The sequence below is a fragment of the Panthera leo genome, chromosome C2 (genome assembly GCF_018350215.1).
Source record: "Panthera leo isolate Ple1 chromosome C2, P.leo_Ple1_pat1.1, whole genome shotgun sequence".
Taxonomy (NCBI): Eukaryota; Metazoa; Chordata; class Mammalia; order Carnivora; family Felidae; genus Panthera; species Panthera leo.
Genome location: NC_056687.1, coordinates 68,681,410 through 68,696,440, shown reverse-complemented (window position 1 = coordinate 68,696,440; position 15,031 = coordinate 68,681,410). Strand labels below are relative to the sequence as shown.

The 15,031-nt window shown below is 41.9% G+C and overlaps 1 protein-coding gene across 1 annotated transcript in view; it reads left to right on the top strand.

Annotated features, from left to right (window-relative positions):
• HACD2 (3-hydroxyacyl-CoA dehydratase 2) overlaps positions 1-10,572 on the top strand; it is a 101,752-nt gene extending 91,180 nt beyond the window's left edge. The window contains 3 exon segments of the mRNA XM_042903134.1: positions 1,249-1,370; positions 3,251-3,429; positions 8,919-10,572. Coding sequence (XP_042759068.1) covers positions 1,249-1,370; positions 3,251-3,429; positions 8,919-9,001 — 384 coding nt within the window. The 3' untranslated portion in view covers positions 9,002-10,572.
• Positions 10,573-15,031: the final 4,459 nt, after the last annotated feature.

Here is a 15,031-nt window from a genome sequence, read left to right as displayed (position 1 = left end):
TTTGTCAGAGCAATTTAGCTAATAGGTATGTAAATGACTAGTTATTTTATTGCGTAGGTGGATCGCTCCATGTACCCTCTCTGAGGAAGAATATAAGTGCGAAAAAGTATTCACATTGCAAATGCAAGGAAGAAAAGTTAAGGTTAGAATGCCATACCTTTGTTGTATTAGGTGTTAGGAATAAGGCAGAGAACATCCATCTTGTCCAAATCTGTCCTGTTTACTCAGTGGAATTTCTTCATCACATCCAGCTCTCTGACTGCCTGTATTAGATTCAAGAAACCATGAGTGAATTGGGTACAAGGTAGTTTCTTGTTACTGGTCTTCCAGCCTGGACCAGGATCATTATAAATGTGGCTGGGGGGATGGCGGAGGCACTGAAAGCAAATGCCAGTGTGGTAGAAATACATTCCACGTGAGATTTGCAGTCCAAGGCATCTAAAACCTAAAAACCACCTTGGGGGGGGGGGGGTGCTGTGTTCAAGTTTATCGTTATTTTCATCATGAAAATAATCCAGAAGAGGCTGGAAATTCCAGAGCCTCCTGTGGTCAGCATGGAAGTTTCTATAATTTTTAAGTTAAACCAGGCTTCTTCAGGGAAGAAATCACCAATGGGAGAGAATAAATGGGCTATGCCTTTCAGACAGTCTCTGGCTCTTCTTCCTTCACTTGAATTCATCCTACCCAGTGAATTAGCCTCATCTTCAGTTGTATTTCAGGCACTATGTTCCCCTCCTTTGAAGTTTCCTCAGATTCTTAGCTGTCATGCAGATCAAATTAAAATTCTTGTTAACGGACAGACCCCAAGCTTGCCACCAGTTTGCCCTGCTACCTTCTTATCTAACTAGTCTTGACTCCCACTAACATCAGTTCACATTCTCCGCAGCAGGCCAGCAGACAAAACACTCATCTGTGTTTGTTTTTTCCTGTGGGCTATAACTCGTGGGATTCCTGTTTCTGCCCCTCCTACTCATCAGTAAGCTGAGTTCTTCTCACTGGCCCTTAATCACTCGGCTCTACACAGCTGTTGTGATAGGCACGTGTTCCTATATATGGTAGGTAGGCTCTTCCTGTGCTGTGCTGTGGCCCCCAAGGATACAGACCAGGGCTGTGTCCAGTTGTTCAGTCCCCTAGCTCGGCAAGAGGGCGGGGGTGGGGGAGGGGGCGTGGCTGGTGCTGCACACTGGTGCAGCTTCTTTGTTAAAATGTTTTATGTGTTTGCTTTTGCTTTTGTTCCTTTTCCTTCAGGTACAGAGTGAAGACAGTGTCCTCCTGTTTGTTATTGCCTGGACAATCACAGAAATTATCCGTTACTCCTTTTATACTTTCAGTCTATTAAACCATCTGCCTTACCTCATCAAATGGGCCAGGTAAAGTACATGGGATAAAGATTAACTTTTGAAGTGATCCATCACTGTATTTGTCCTTTTTTGCTAAATATTGTCTCCAAGCTCCTAAAAATAAATATATATACGATGTCAACTATACTTCAGAGTTTTTTTTAATTGTATGAGACAGGTGTTGGGATTGGTGATACGAGACTGGTCTTCGGATTTCATCAGGATAAGGGATGCTCCTTAACTTTGATTATTAGAAATACTGTTTTAAGTTGTATATATTTATTTTTATTGGATCAATTATTTTCATTTAAATTATTCGGTAGAGATTTGATGTAACATCTCTTTTTTTTCATACCAAATTTTACTGATGAGCTCCTGCCCTTATGTTTTTTGGACCAAGTCCAATTCTCCTAGTCTCAGTTTTGCCAAGAGGCTATGACTCAATTTTTAATTCATAACAAACGATACATGTGGTTTTAGAATGTTAGCAATTTTATTTTGCTTTGATAATTTTTGCCAGCAGTATTTGTTATGAATTGGGTAAAGGGCTGACAGTTCATCCATTTATCTGAACTAATTCAGGAGATGGTTGTGAGCAATGTTCTGAGTTGGAGAAGACTGTGGGGAGAGTGACAAAGCAAAAGGATCAAAACTGTCCTTGGGACCCAACTGCTCATTTCATAGAAGGAAAATGGTGCTTCCTAGACAATTTATGAGTTTGATGGTTAAATTACAGACATCAATCAGTTGTTTCCAACGTTTCAAGTATGCAAACTTCCTTTTTCCCCCCAGTACACAATTTTATTAGGAAAAGGGAAGAATGGAAAAAGATAGCAATTAGTAACTAACCAGGCAAGCATCATGGAAGCTGTCTGGTCTGTTACAGGGAGAGTTGGCTGCCCAGCCCTGAACTTATCAGTGGAGAATGATTTTCTTGTCCATGGTTGTCCATGGCCTATGGAAGAATCTTCCTTTTCCACTGACCTCTTTAGCATGGCTGAAGCTGGCAGCGGGGAACACGGTGAACACGGCTTCCGTTCTTTGTCACAGATTCCTCAGCACAACTTCTGCACCTGGAAGTTTGGAACCCAGAGTGCTCGCTGTCAGCTACAAACACCAAAGCCTCTTTAAAATTTGAGCTGATGGTTTCCTTAGCAATACTAACACCTCCGAATGATTTCCAGTTAGTTCCACAGGATGAACTTCTCTCTGAATTCTTTTTGAAACATAATTCCTTTTTAAAGTGAAAAAAATTGTGTGGATTCTCCTCTGTAATAGTAACTGTAGGGTTGGGTTGTTTGTTTTGTTTTGGTTTTGAAAAATTGCATAGTGACCAAAAGCTGTTAGGAACTTTTAAGGTTTTTGAAATTAGCATATATTTCATTTTTCACAATAACATGTACAGACATTTGGCTAATAGCAGCACTAAAAGCACACTGGATGCGCTATGTTTTTCAGTCCACAGACCAGTTTGGTATACATTGTAGGGATTCTAGCTACATGCTCTAACGTCTCCCCCACCAACTCCCTGCAAAGCCCCCAGCTCCACTTCTACCCCACAGGGCAGGATCCTTATATGAACCATGACTCAGTGCCTCTACTTCACCAATGATTGGCATCATCCTTGTTATTTTAGGGAGTTGTATTGAATGTTGTTTATTGGGCCAAACTGAACAAATTGTAAGCTGACTGAACACATTTATTATGTTTTATTTTAGAACATTCAGAGACATACCTGCTATAGGCCCTTTCCAAAGACTGGCTTGTAAAGCATGAATTTAAATAGTGGGCAAACAGGAAAAAGTAGAAACAGTAGCTTCCTGGAAAACCTGTACGGATTAGAAGGGTGGGAATGTATCCTACTAGTGCTGGCTTCGAGCCTCAGTCATGAATATTCTGTTTTGTTTCAGGTATACACTCTTCATTGTGCTGTACCCAATGGGAGTGTCAGGAGAGCTGCTCACAATATATGCTGCTTTGCCCTTTGTCAGACAGGCGGGCCTGTACTCCATCAGTTTACCTAACAAGTACAATTTCTCCTTTGACTATTATGCATTCCTAATTCTGATAATGATCTCCTACATTCCAAGTAAGTAAACAGTTATACATACATTTATTTATGTTTTTAAAACTGGCTCTACAATAACTAGAGTTAAATGCCTTTGGATGTTTTTATACCATATCCAAATAAATGTAAATCTGATTTATTGGGAACGCTTTGGTTTTTATTGAATGCTGACTGTTAGAGGGAATTTTCTCTGGTAGTAATTGAATAAAGATGAACCGTTCTCAAGATAGCTGCCAAAATGCAGCCCTTCTCAGTGTGTAGGTTTAGAACAGTGAATACCGAGAAAGGTTAACTACCTATTGAGGGAACGTGCTGAGTAGAAAACAAAAAAGGCCATTAAAGACTTACCGTGAGTTTTTCTGTCTCTTGAGAACTGCTTGTTAAGGTATTTGGAAAACATTGTAAAGAGATTTTTGCATTTTTATTTTATCAAAATAGTTACTTCATTTTTAAGGAACCGATAGTTAACTAGAAACAAATAGCAAAATAAAAATATATTTTTTTCTATATTTCTTATTTTCTTGTTTGGAAATAATCACTAAAATCATCTGAACAGGACATATGTTCTCTTCAGGATGATTTCCAGTTATTTTAATAATCCTGCTAAAGGTTGAAATACAGGTAATCAGATGTGCCTATCAGCATATTCGGTAACAAAGAGAAATGGCCATGTTTGAGGCTTCTGTGAAGTGAATCCTGTTTGCTGAGGAAGAGTTGTTTAGTCCTTTGCTCAAATTCTGATATTCACTTGAAATCCTATGATTGATTTTCACATATCCAAAAAGATTTTATTCTAGGCGAGGATATGTAAAGTTAATGTGTCTTCTCATTTAGCTATTTTTATAGCCATTGTGACTGTGAGTTTTATTTTAGTCTGTAAGATGCTATATTCTCCCCTAAACCTCAGGTTAAATTCAGACAGGAAGGTTGGATTTTTCTTCAGCCCACAGCGTGAACTGAATGAATCATCCTAACAATCGTAAGCGACATGTTTGTGTCCCTCTGTGGAAAATTGCATTTCATGCGTTGTGAGAAAAAAAACAAAAAAACAAAAACTACATCCAGATTTCATGTGAACGTTTATCTTGGAGAAATTCTTGGACTGTAATTCTGCTTCATGATTCATTTTCCACTCTTTATTAATTATCAAGTCCTCCTCTTTGGTACTGGAACCGTGGTGGCCAAAGGCCCTTTCTCTTCAAATTAAAAAGGTAGTTGATTTTCAAACAAAAAAGATAAATAGAGAAGAGTCTAAATTAGCTTATGGTTGTTCATCTTTCTAGTTTCGTTCCCTTCGAGTTTCATTTTCCAGTCTCTAAATATTTTTTATTTCATTTATATTTTTTAATGTTTGTTTTTAAAAGAGAGAGAGAGAGAGAGCATGAGCAAAATAGGAGCAGAGAGAGAGGGAGACACAGAATCTGAAGCAGGCTCCAGGCTAAGTAACCTCCACACCCAACGAAGGGCTCGAACTCACAATCCCAAAATCAAGAGCCACACGCCCCACCAACTGAGCCAGCCAGGTGCCCCCCATTTTCCAATATCTAGAGCCACGGTTCCTAGTTGCAGTGTTGCCACCCCCAGAGTAGCACACGTTATCCCAGTGGGCACCACAGGATTTATTTAAAATCAGCAAAAGTTTTTGGGGCACCTGGGTGGCTCAGTCGGTTGAGCATCCGACTTTGGCTCAGGTCTTGATCTTGCAGTCCGTGAGTTCGAGCCCCGGTTTTGTCTCTGTGCTGACAGCTCAGAGCCTGGAGCCTGCTTTGCTTGTGTCTCCCTGTCTCTCTGCCCCTCCTCCCCACACAATCTCTCTTTCAAAAATAAACATTAAAGGGGCGCCTGGGTGGCTTGGTCGGTTAAGCGTCCGACTTCGGCTCAGGTCATGATCTCACGGTCCGTGAGTTCGAGCCCCGCATCGGGCTCTGTGCTGGCGGCTCAGAGCCTGGAGCCTGCTTCCGATTCTGTGTCTCCCTCTCTCTCTGCCCCTCCCCCATTCATGCTCTGTCTCTCTCTGTCTCAAAAATAAATAAACGTTAAAAAAAAAAAAAAATTTAAAAAAAAAATAAACATTAAAAAAAATTTTTTTTTAATTTTTAAATCAGCAAAAGGTTTTGAATGAATAAGAGATAGGTATCAGATTGGATAACTGGCAGAGGAGCAGGGATAGTATCATGAAATCAAATTATGGAGCCCCTACCTCAGAGATGCTATAAGATCTTAGTCTGCCAAAGAAGGAATGTCTTCATTCCAGGACAGCCTGAGTCTCTCTGTACCTCCTAGTCTTTTTTGTGGTCTGGTGGCCAACCAGTGCCCAGACTTTTGCCTCTGCCTATACTGAACCCTTTATCTAGTTAAGGGGCCTGGTCAAGCACAGGTGATAGTGATTCCCGAGGGAAAACAAACCCCGTTCCGTGGGATTGTCCTTATGGGCCTTAAGACTGAGAGATAAGAGAGAACACAAAGAGTAGGTTGGGGTTCTCCACAGAAGTTGGCTTTCTTGACCTGGGTTCCTTCCCCTTCTTCCATTCTCAGCCTCGTTTTGCTAAGAACTTGGCTTGGTTGAAGTCTATATTACTTCTTTCTTAAGGTGGCTTAACTCCTATAGACCAAGAAAAAGGGCTGATTTCAAATAAAGATTAACAGATTTTCTCCAAATCCCTGACACACACATACACACACACACACACACACACACACACACACACACCCCGCCCCAATCCAGGGTCAAGATGACAGCCCAGGCCCTATCTTCAGATATAAATCATTTGTGTCTGCTGGCACTCATTATGGGTTTGGCCTGAGCCAGTTGCCCTGGATGTTTTTAGTTGTTTAGGTTGTTGAGACCAGTTTGTACAGTTCATTCCAGCCAACAGCACATTTCCAACTTTCCAAAACTTTGTATTTATAAGAAGAAAATGCAGAGTTAAGAGAGGTTGCTGTTGACATCCAGCCTTGACCAAATTTGGTGTTCTTTCTACAACTTCAGTTTCTTTTTATCTTCTCTAATGGGAAGTTGGTAATATGTGTGTATTATATAAAAAACATCCTTTCTTTATGGTCCTGACCTATTGTTGCATTGTTGCACATATAACCCAAATTGTAACCCCGGGAATTTTCTTGTCTTGGGGTGCTTTGGAAGCACCCTCACTCCCTTGCAAGGTGCCCCTCTCCCACCTTGCTGCAGCTGCACCGTGTATAGTATCTGTGGGACTTGTAGATGTTTAAGTCCTGTCTACATTTCCTAAACCCCCTACATTGATAAAAGTTGGCTGTAGGGGTTGGGATTTACAAAACAAAAAAGGGGGGTGCTGAGAAATGAGAAACACCAATGTAGGGTGAGGACACTGAGAAGTTGGACACCCTCCAGGTCATCAGTAAGCATAACCACACCTCCGATTTTCAGAGACACTGAGAAGACACTTTTCCCAGGCAGCGTACTTCCGTTTGCTCTCAGCCTCCAGTGTTCCTCTCCCGAGAGGAACCCTTACCCCCACCACAACCCTCGAGTGCACAGCAACCATCCCCATTCCGTGTGTGCTGAACTGGGAGAGAAGAAGGTAGAATGCAAAATAGCCTATTGTCAGGTCGAGATTGTCTTGGGGGGTTTCTTCTTTGGAGTCCATGGTTAAAAATAGTAGCCATGTGTCTGGAATTGTTTTGGCCATTTATAGTTGGGTTCAGCCTAAACATGTGGGTAATTCAGATGGAGACAGCATCACCCAAGTTCTGATCACCAAGAAATCATTACTATAACTGTAGAGAACCACCAACCCTAGGGCCCCCATTCTCCTGGCCACCTCCACACACATTCCTTTGCTCGGGCACAGAGAAACCTCCGAAGTTGCAAAGAAATGAGACGGCCATATCCGCCCTCCCATCTCTGACCTCTGGCCCTCACCCATGGGGAGGAGGATACTCAGCCGGCTTGCTGCTGCCACCGAGGGTCTAACGAATGGCTTCCAGGTCATCCTCAGCCCCTCTGAACTAGTGCGGAAGCTTTAGCCAGCCCTGCAACCAGTGCAAAAGTCCTTAGTGTACTTTGCCACAAAGTTTCCCTTTACTAAAGTATATCTATAGAAAAATGACTGGCCCCACATTTTTAAATGATTGCAATTAGCATTCCTTATGGTTTAATTATATCTTTACTTCCAGTTTTTAGATTATAGAGCTTGTCAAATTTTCTGGCTTTCGTACCAGAATAGTTCTCTCCCTGTTGAATTCTGTGCACAAGCTGGGTCTTTTCTCCGAATAACTTCCTGCCTACAAGTAGCGAGTGGAGGGGATGGCAGTCCTGGTCAGTACCGGCGCCTCCTCTGCGGTTTCCCAGATCCATGTGTGCACACCCCCTGATGTCTTAGAGTGCTTCGGGAGGATCGTTTGAAATTTGGCCAACGTGGAACCCATTTAAAAAGGAAGAAACTGTCAGGGGAATAGTGGAAATTACCACCCCCCCCACCCCCCGCCCAGAAATACAGGTTACTGTCTACAAAGTAGAGATTGGAGCTGTTGAGAAGGGAAGAGGAGGAAGCATATTGTACATTTAAGACCATCCCACTGGAGTTATTACACAGTTGTTGAACCCCCAGTTCCCAGTAACCTTGTGAAGGCAGGTGGCTTAGCTGGCATTTCCCAGCAGGAATCCTATAGGCATTTGGGGTGGGACAGCTCTTAGTTGTGGGGACTATCACACATTGCAGGTTTTGGCATTCCTGCTTCGTATGTTAAATGTCAGTAACCTTCCTCCTCCAAATATACACTCCCCTCCCCGCAATTTCCGAATACTCCTAAGGGAGGAGGGGCCACCCCATTTATTTGAGAACCAGTACTTTTTAAAGTAATCTATGAAGTGACCAAGAACAGAATCTCCAGTCCCTAAGATACTAGCTTACTTTTCATCAGGACTTTCTACATCCAAACCTGGCTTCGTCACGTTCAGATGAAATGTCATAGCCCTCCTCCCCCTCCTCAGTCTTCCCATTCAAAGAACAACCGTTCTCAGGAAGTACTTTTGGGAGATCCCCTCAGGTGACAGCAGTGACAGAAGGGGCTAGGCTGAGTGTCAGGAGCCCAGAGACTGGTCCTGATTGCCAAGAATTTGCCGTGAAACCAGACAAGTCACCTACCCCCTCTGGGGCCTGAATTCCTCTGTAAACAGGAATGGTTAAGTCTGTCACTAAATGTCAATTCGGAGAATAAGTGTGAAGATAATATTAGAGGGGGTAGAATGTTATTTGGCAGCTCTGTGGCATCTTGATGGGTAATGGTAGTATGGTACTCTGTGTCACTCTGGTCCTCACCACCCTTTCCCTTCAGCTAAAGCCGGAAAAGGTAAGTCCCTCTGCATTTTTCTTCCCTTTCCCCAGGCGTACTTTGTTCCCTTCCTCGGGGAAGGGATGAGAAAGTAGAGAGTCAGAGAGGACCTCAAGTCCACATGCTTTAGATTTTAAGTGATTTAGATTTAAGCAATTCTAAGTGATCTCTTTAACCAATACTCTCTTTTCTTTCAGTTTTTCCCCAGTTATACTTCCACATGATACACCAGAGAAGAAAGGTCCTTTCTCATACTGAAGAACACAAGAAATTTGAATAGTTCCTGCTTTCTGCACACCCCTAAAAAACAAACTTTTCAATGACAAAAAATGCTGCAGACTTTTTGAGTTCCCAATACGTTTCATAGAAAATAAGTAAGACCTATTTTTAAAGTATTAAAAAAATAAAAACAAGAACCAAAATCCAGTGTCACACAGGCCTGGGATTTTATTTAAAACAAAAAACAAAAACAAAGAACAAAAACTGTTACATAAAACCTCCTGGCAAGTCCATTTCAGCATGCTTTTCAACCAGAAGTTCCCAATATTTATGATGGCTCTGGAAAGGGATTTGGCATTTTATATCCTCCTGTTTCCTTCTTGTATCTGATAAATAAAGATCTGTAACACTAAATACTTGAGAGTTACAGTCTGAGTAATGACGTTGTACCAGCTGAATGCCCGGCTTGCAGTAGAGTTCTGTTTCAGTCTGCAGTGTGTTTATTAGCATTCCCTTTTCAAAGCGCTTGACCGCATGCTGGAAACTCTGTATTTTTGAAGTGGCAAACTTTGTTCTCTTGAATGTTCTGAGATTATGGCTGGGACCTATCCCCTCATATCTAGTGAATTAATTATACAATGTATATGTCTGTGAAGCTTTGGGGTAGTACCTGTAATCTGAAAACAACTAGAACCCTTTTGTTTGTTTTCAGTTGAGTCATTACTGCCTGCCACTAAGAAACGTGCTTGAACTTAGTATGTGTACATCGTAGAGAACCTATCTTATCCAGGGCTCAGCCTCAATCGTATTTTAACACAGTGACAGTTCTCAGAAAGGGAAAGCTCAGTCGCTAGTAAATGACAAGTACCTTTCACAGTATCATTCTCAGAACACCCCTGAGTAATGTATTTACCAATAGCTATTCTCGTTTGTGGACCCAAAGCCGGTCAAGTCCCATAAGGAGTTAGAGAATCTGTTACTGAAAGCACATGGAAGGTGTAACTTCAGAAATGTAATCCCGAAGAACATTCAGGGACAGGTTTATACACCCTTATTATTTTATTTTTAAATTTCATTCAACTCTTCTGTTGGGATACTTTTCCCAATTACGGTCCTGTGTAAGTCCCACCAAGTGTAGGTCCAGAGGCAGCGATATGTTCCCGTTGGGCAGCCATGAGCTAAAAGCAGTGTCATCCCCATGTGTTGGAGCAGCCAAGAGATAGTGTCCTGTGGACATGGGCTGATTACTGTCATATCTTCATGCCATTTAATTGCTCAGCTGTGCATTTAAGACTCTTCAAGAAAGGGTTGATGAAAATGTAAAGCCCAAGTTCAGATGTGCATTAGATTTTAAACACAGAATGTTCTTTGTGGATTCTTTCTTCCACCCCCCACCTTTCTTTTTTAATGGTTGATTTAAAAAATTTTAAAAGCCTAGCTTACTAGCTTACTGAGTAGTTATTTAAAATATAGTTGCTAATGTCAGAAGAATGTCATAATGGAAAACTAATTTTTTAAGTGTTATTTTCATAAAAGCTTGACAATTAAGATGAAAATGAGAAGAAAGTATGCAGCCTAAAATTTAATGCAGGCAGATGCGTAATAAAATTATTTTTGAATTGAACATTAAAATTCTGCTTCTTTAAGTCAGCACTCTTAACTTGGGCATGTTGAGATTAGAATCTGTTCTTGTACTTCATAAACTAAATATAGAGGAAAGACTATTTTTCATGCTTTTTCTTTTTCCAAAATGTACTTCTACTGTAAAACAGAAACAATTTGAGTTACATTAGTCTTATTACTTAGTTTGGGTAAGATTTTTTCAGTCTTTTCTGGAATAGTTCCAGAAGATGGGATAAAAAAAAAAATGTAGATTTTCCAGGATCGCTGGACTGGGGTTTTATTCGGGCCTCTCTGTTATAATTTGTCGCTATTTACAAAGAACGGTCTGTCGCAAACAGTGGTATTGCACCAAATTAAACTTTGGCAGCAAGAACACAGCGCGCAACTCCCTCCTCAAAAAGGGTCTCCACCCCTGTGTGTACTTCTGTCCATCAGCGTTCAAAAGGCTCATGGCAGATAAGTGAGGCGTGCGTGCGGCCATCACCTCCCTCCGTAACTGGTTTCTTTTATCTCCAACATGAATTAACTTCTCCTTTGAAGTGGCAGTGTTCTTTTATGAATTGAGAACATCTAACCCCACCAACTGTCACACCTTAACAACGTGTGAATGAGGAAGGTGGTGTTCGGTGGGTATTTTGTCAGACTTCCCGTTTTCATTTCAGGACACAGTCAAAGGCGTCACCTGCCCGGCTGCCCACCTGATTGGGTATCTCAGGTTACCCCCTTCAGGGACCACCTTCCAGCAGAGAATTCTTTGGGGTATGCAGTAGTGCTTTGTAGACACTGATCTGCATCCTGCTGTGCTCTGTTTGCTCAGGTTGGGATCACTCACTTAACACGTACTGACCGTTATCAAAGGCACCATGGAGAGTTAGTCATGGAATAAAAGCACTGTCCTTCCAGATGAAAGCTGTTCCTCTGGAGCAGACTTCCCACAGGAAGGGTTTAGAAGATGTAGAGGTAAATTATGAGGCATATGAAGATTGTGCCCTCATTTCTACTCGTTTGTTTCGGTTATTCATTTATAATAAAAGATTGGCGTTGACGTGGTACAACCTGCAAATTATTTTCAACTCTGAGTTTCTAGATAAAACATTGTAAAACTTCAAAACCACTACATACTGCTCCTTTGAAATTTGGGTAAAAAATTATACAACCATATATATAGTCATTTTTGTATTTTTTCTATGTTGTGGAAACCAAAATTGTAATTTTATAAGTCTTTGATTCACTAAAATTATATAATTTAAATGTATTTTTTGTATATTTAGAAATAAGGAGTTCAAAGACTATATCTAACTTTCTATGCATGCATTTGGAAGCTGTTTTTACCTGATAATGTTAACGTAGTAATAAGTTGTATTCATAAAATATGGATCTGTGTTGCATTTCAAAATAAACTGGTGTGTGCTCTGCCTGGATTTGAAATACTGACCAGTGAGTCTAGTGATTTTTCACATTAAGTTGGCCTAAACATGGCGTTGTAGGAATATGGAACAGTTTCCGTTCTGTCACGGCTTCCAGTTCTTTCTCTGAGAGGTTTAAAATCTATTTCTGCTATTCATAATGGTTCTGCACTTGACAGGAGAAATAGATTATATTAAGAGGTTTCCAAAAAGTCATTCTTCCTGCCAGGCCGTCTTCAAGCTTACCAAACCCCTCTCAGCCTGGCTGCAGAGGGACACGAGGGATTCCACATATAAGTGACCAGGAAGTCTAAGAAAATCGGTAAACAATTGAGGATCCTTGTCTTACAGTGTTTTGGGGTTTGGGGGTTCTTTTACAATATTTTTTTAATCTCACTTTTCTAATATAAGTTAAGAGGGGAAATACTGTTGCCTACCAAAGTTCATCTTATATTAAAACAAGATGTGGGGGCGCCTGGGTGGCTCAGTCAGTTAAGCCTCTGACTCTTGATTTCAGCCCGGGTCATGATCCCATAGTTCGTGAGATTGAGCCCCACATTGGGCTCTGCACTGACAGCACAGAACCTGCTTCCTGCTTGGGATTTTCTCTCTCTCCCTCCCCGGCTCATGCTCAGTCTCTGTCTCTCAAAGTAAATAGATGAACATTAAAGACAAAGAAAGAAAAACAAGATGTGGTCAAGTACCTGCCTCATGAAAATGTCCCCAACTGCAGAGCCATCCGAGGAACCACTTCATGCACTCTCGAGTTCACAGTAGGTAGTGGCAGAAGGGATGCTGACAGGATACGCCCCGCCTGGCCACTTCTGGCCTGCTGGTTACAGACCCCAGACCTCTTCACCTCCGAGTGAAAGTGCTGATGTGCCCATGGGATGGGTATTTTCTAGAAGGCGATCTCTGAGTGACCTTTTCTTATGTGCCTCTAGCAGTAAGGTGGCCACTGCTGGGTCTGCCAGGTCCTTCTCAGGCTTAACCATCACTGTTGGTCTCTGTTCCAAAGGGAACATTTTCTTCCTACCTGCTGTCACGGCTTAGACATTACCAGCACAGTGGTTACAGAATCACTCTTGTGTACAGTCTAGTCTGTTTCAGATAGGCTTTTCATTTATGAAAAGAATTATTTCCACTAACACTAAGGAACAGATGGTAAAGTTAATAGTAGAGGCTACCCAGAAAATCCAACCTTTACAATCTTAGTGTGGTAATGGGAAACCAGGGCTTTCTAATTTGTCATTGTCCTATTTTGTGGCAATTATGTGTACTATGTTAACATAATAAGCTCTAGCCTGAGGAATTACCACTGGTATAATTAAGAGACCTACTGTTACACACACTGTTCCAAAAATACCGCTGTGTTGTTCTGTTCCCTTTAACAAGAATGGAGACTAGCTTTGCGATTCCTCATATTATTTAAAAAAAAAAAAAAAAAAAAAATCCCAGCCTTACAAATGGACTGGCTCATTGTCATACAATTTAGTGGTGAAGAAACTGTTCTAAGCAACTCTTACCAAAAATAGCCATACCTATTAACATTCCCCTGCCTGCAGCTGAGAACCAGTTACAAGAGAGCTGTATGAGTTTTTGACCAATGCTTTGTTTTTAAAGTGAGAGACTATTTAATCTTTTTAGTTCTCAAAGTTAGAAGGATAGTCCTTAGTGTTACTGGGGCAGATCTCGCTACCAAAATAATCTTTTTCTCCCACAAAAGGCAGTTCACCCTAAAAGTATCACTTGATGAGCAAAAATAAAATATGAGAAAGGCTGTGTATGTAAGTACCTAGTGCCATTTCATAGATCTTTTTATGTCGTTTGGAAATTGCGTTTTCTGCTCACTAGGTCCAGAGCATTACTCCCACAGCAGCGCTTTTACATCTGTCTTTGACCTTTGTGGCTACAAGTCCAGATACTGCACTTGGTTGCAGGCCAAACTCCATTTCCGTACTGTTGTAGCCGGGCTGCCCCGCTGGGGGGCAGCACCTCACAAGCGATCGGGGCCTTGGCGTGAGGCGTTTGGAACTAAGCTTCAACCCGAGGACACCAGAGGACATCGCCGTTGGGGCAGAAAGTCGCACTAATGAAAATTAGTCACGGATCTCTGTTGTCCGTACAGAGCAAAGACAGGCAGGTCTCAAAGCATATTCTGGAGGGGTACTTTTTCCAACGAAGAGACCAGCTTGGATGTGTGTGCTGAGGATCCATCTATTTGTTCTCTTCCCACTGCAGAACCCTCCCCAGCACGGACTGTGCGGGGCTTTTGGAGCTGGTCGTAAGGCAGGTGAGAGCGCCCCTGTTTAGCCGGAGAGCCTGCTTGTTCATCTTTGAAACGTTCGGAGAGGTCAGTTCCCACTCTGCTTCTGTCTCCGGATATTTTTGGAGGGTGGCCTGGGCCATGAGAAAATGTCAGGCCACCTTATAAGGCGGCGTCTGGCCCCGAGAATGCTTGTCTGCAGCATGTCCTGTACACTCTGTGGGTGTGAGTTAACTTGACTCTTGGACTGGGTTTTCTCACAGATGCAAAATGCTCCTATTCATGCCGTGGGTTATTCTCACTCTTTAACGGGCTTCAAGTCTCCCTCGAGAGAGAGCTGTTTAAGTGACACCAATTTTGGACATACCAGATAGATAACCAAGGGTACGTGTAATCCTCAACAAACACACTAGTTGATTGTGCCGGGGCCCATAGAGATAGTCGACTGCAAGTGGTTTCTTTAACTAGCGTATGTCAAAGGGAATTGCACGGAATATTAGTTCTGAGTGATGACAGGAGGGGGAGTGTGTTGGGAGGGTGGGAGTCTGTGATTTAAAAAGTTGAAACAAAAAGTGTGTTCTCCTACTAAACTTTTCAGATCTTTTTGCATGTGAATGCAATTTGTGAATCTCCAAGAGAGGGGGTTGCTAATGTAGGATTTTCCGGAGCTATTTTCAGCATTCATCTTCGAACCATCTTCAGGGCTGACGCTCCTGGAACACCTTGAACAATACTAATCGGTTGGTGGCAGCTTTCCTGGTGGAGGAATGTTAACCCATCCACGGGGCAGGAGAAA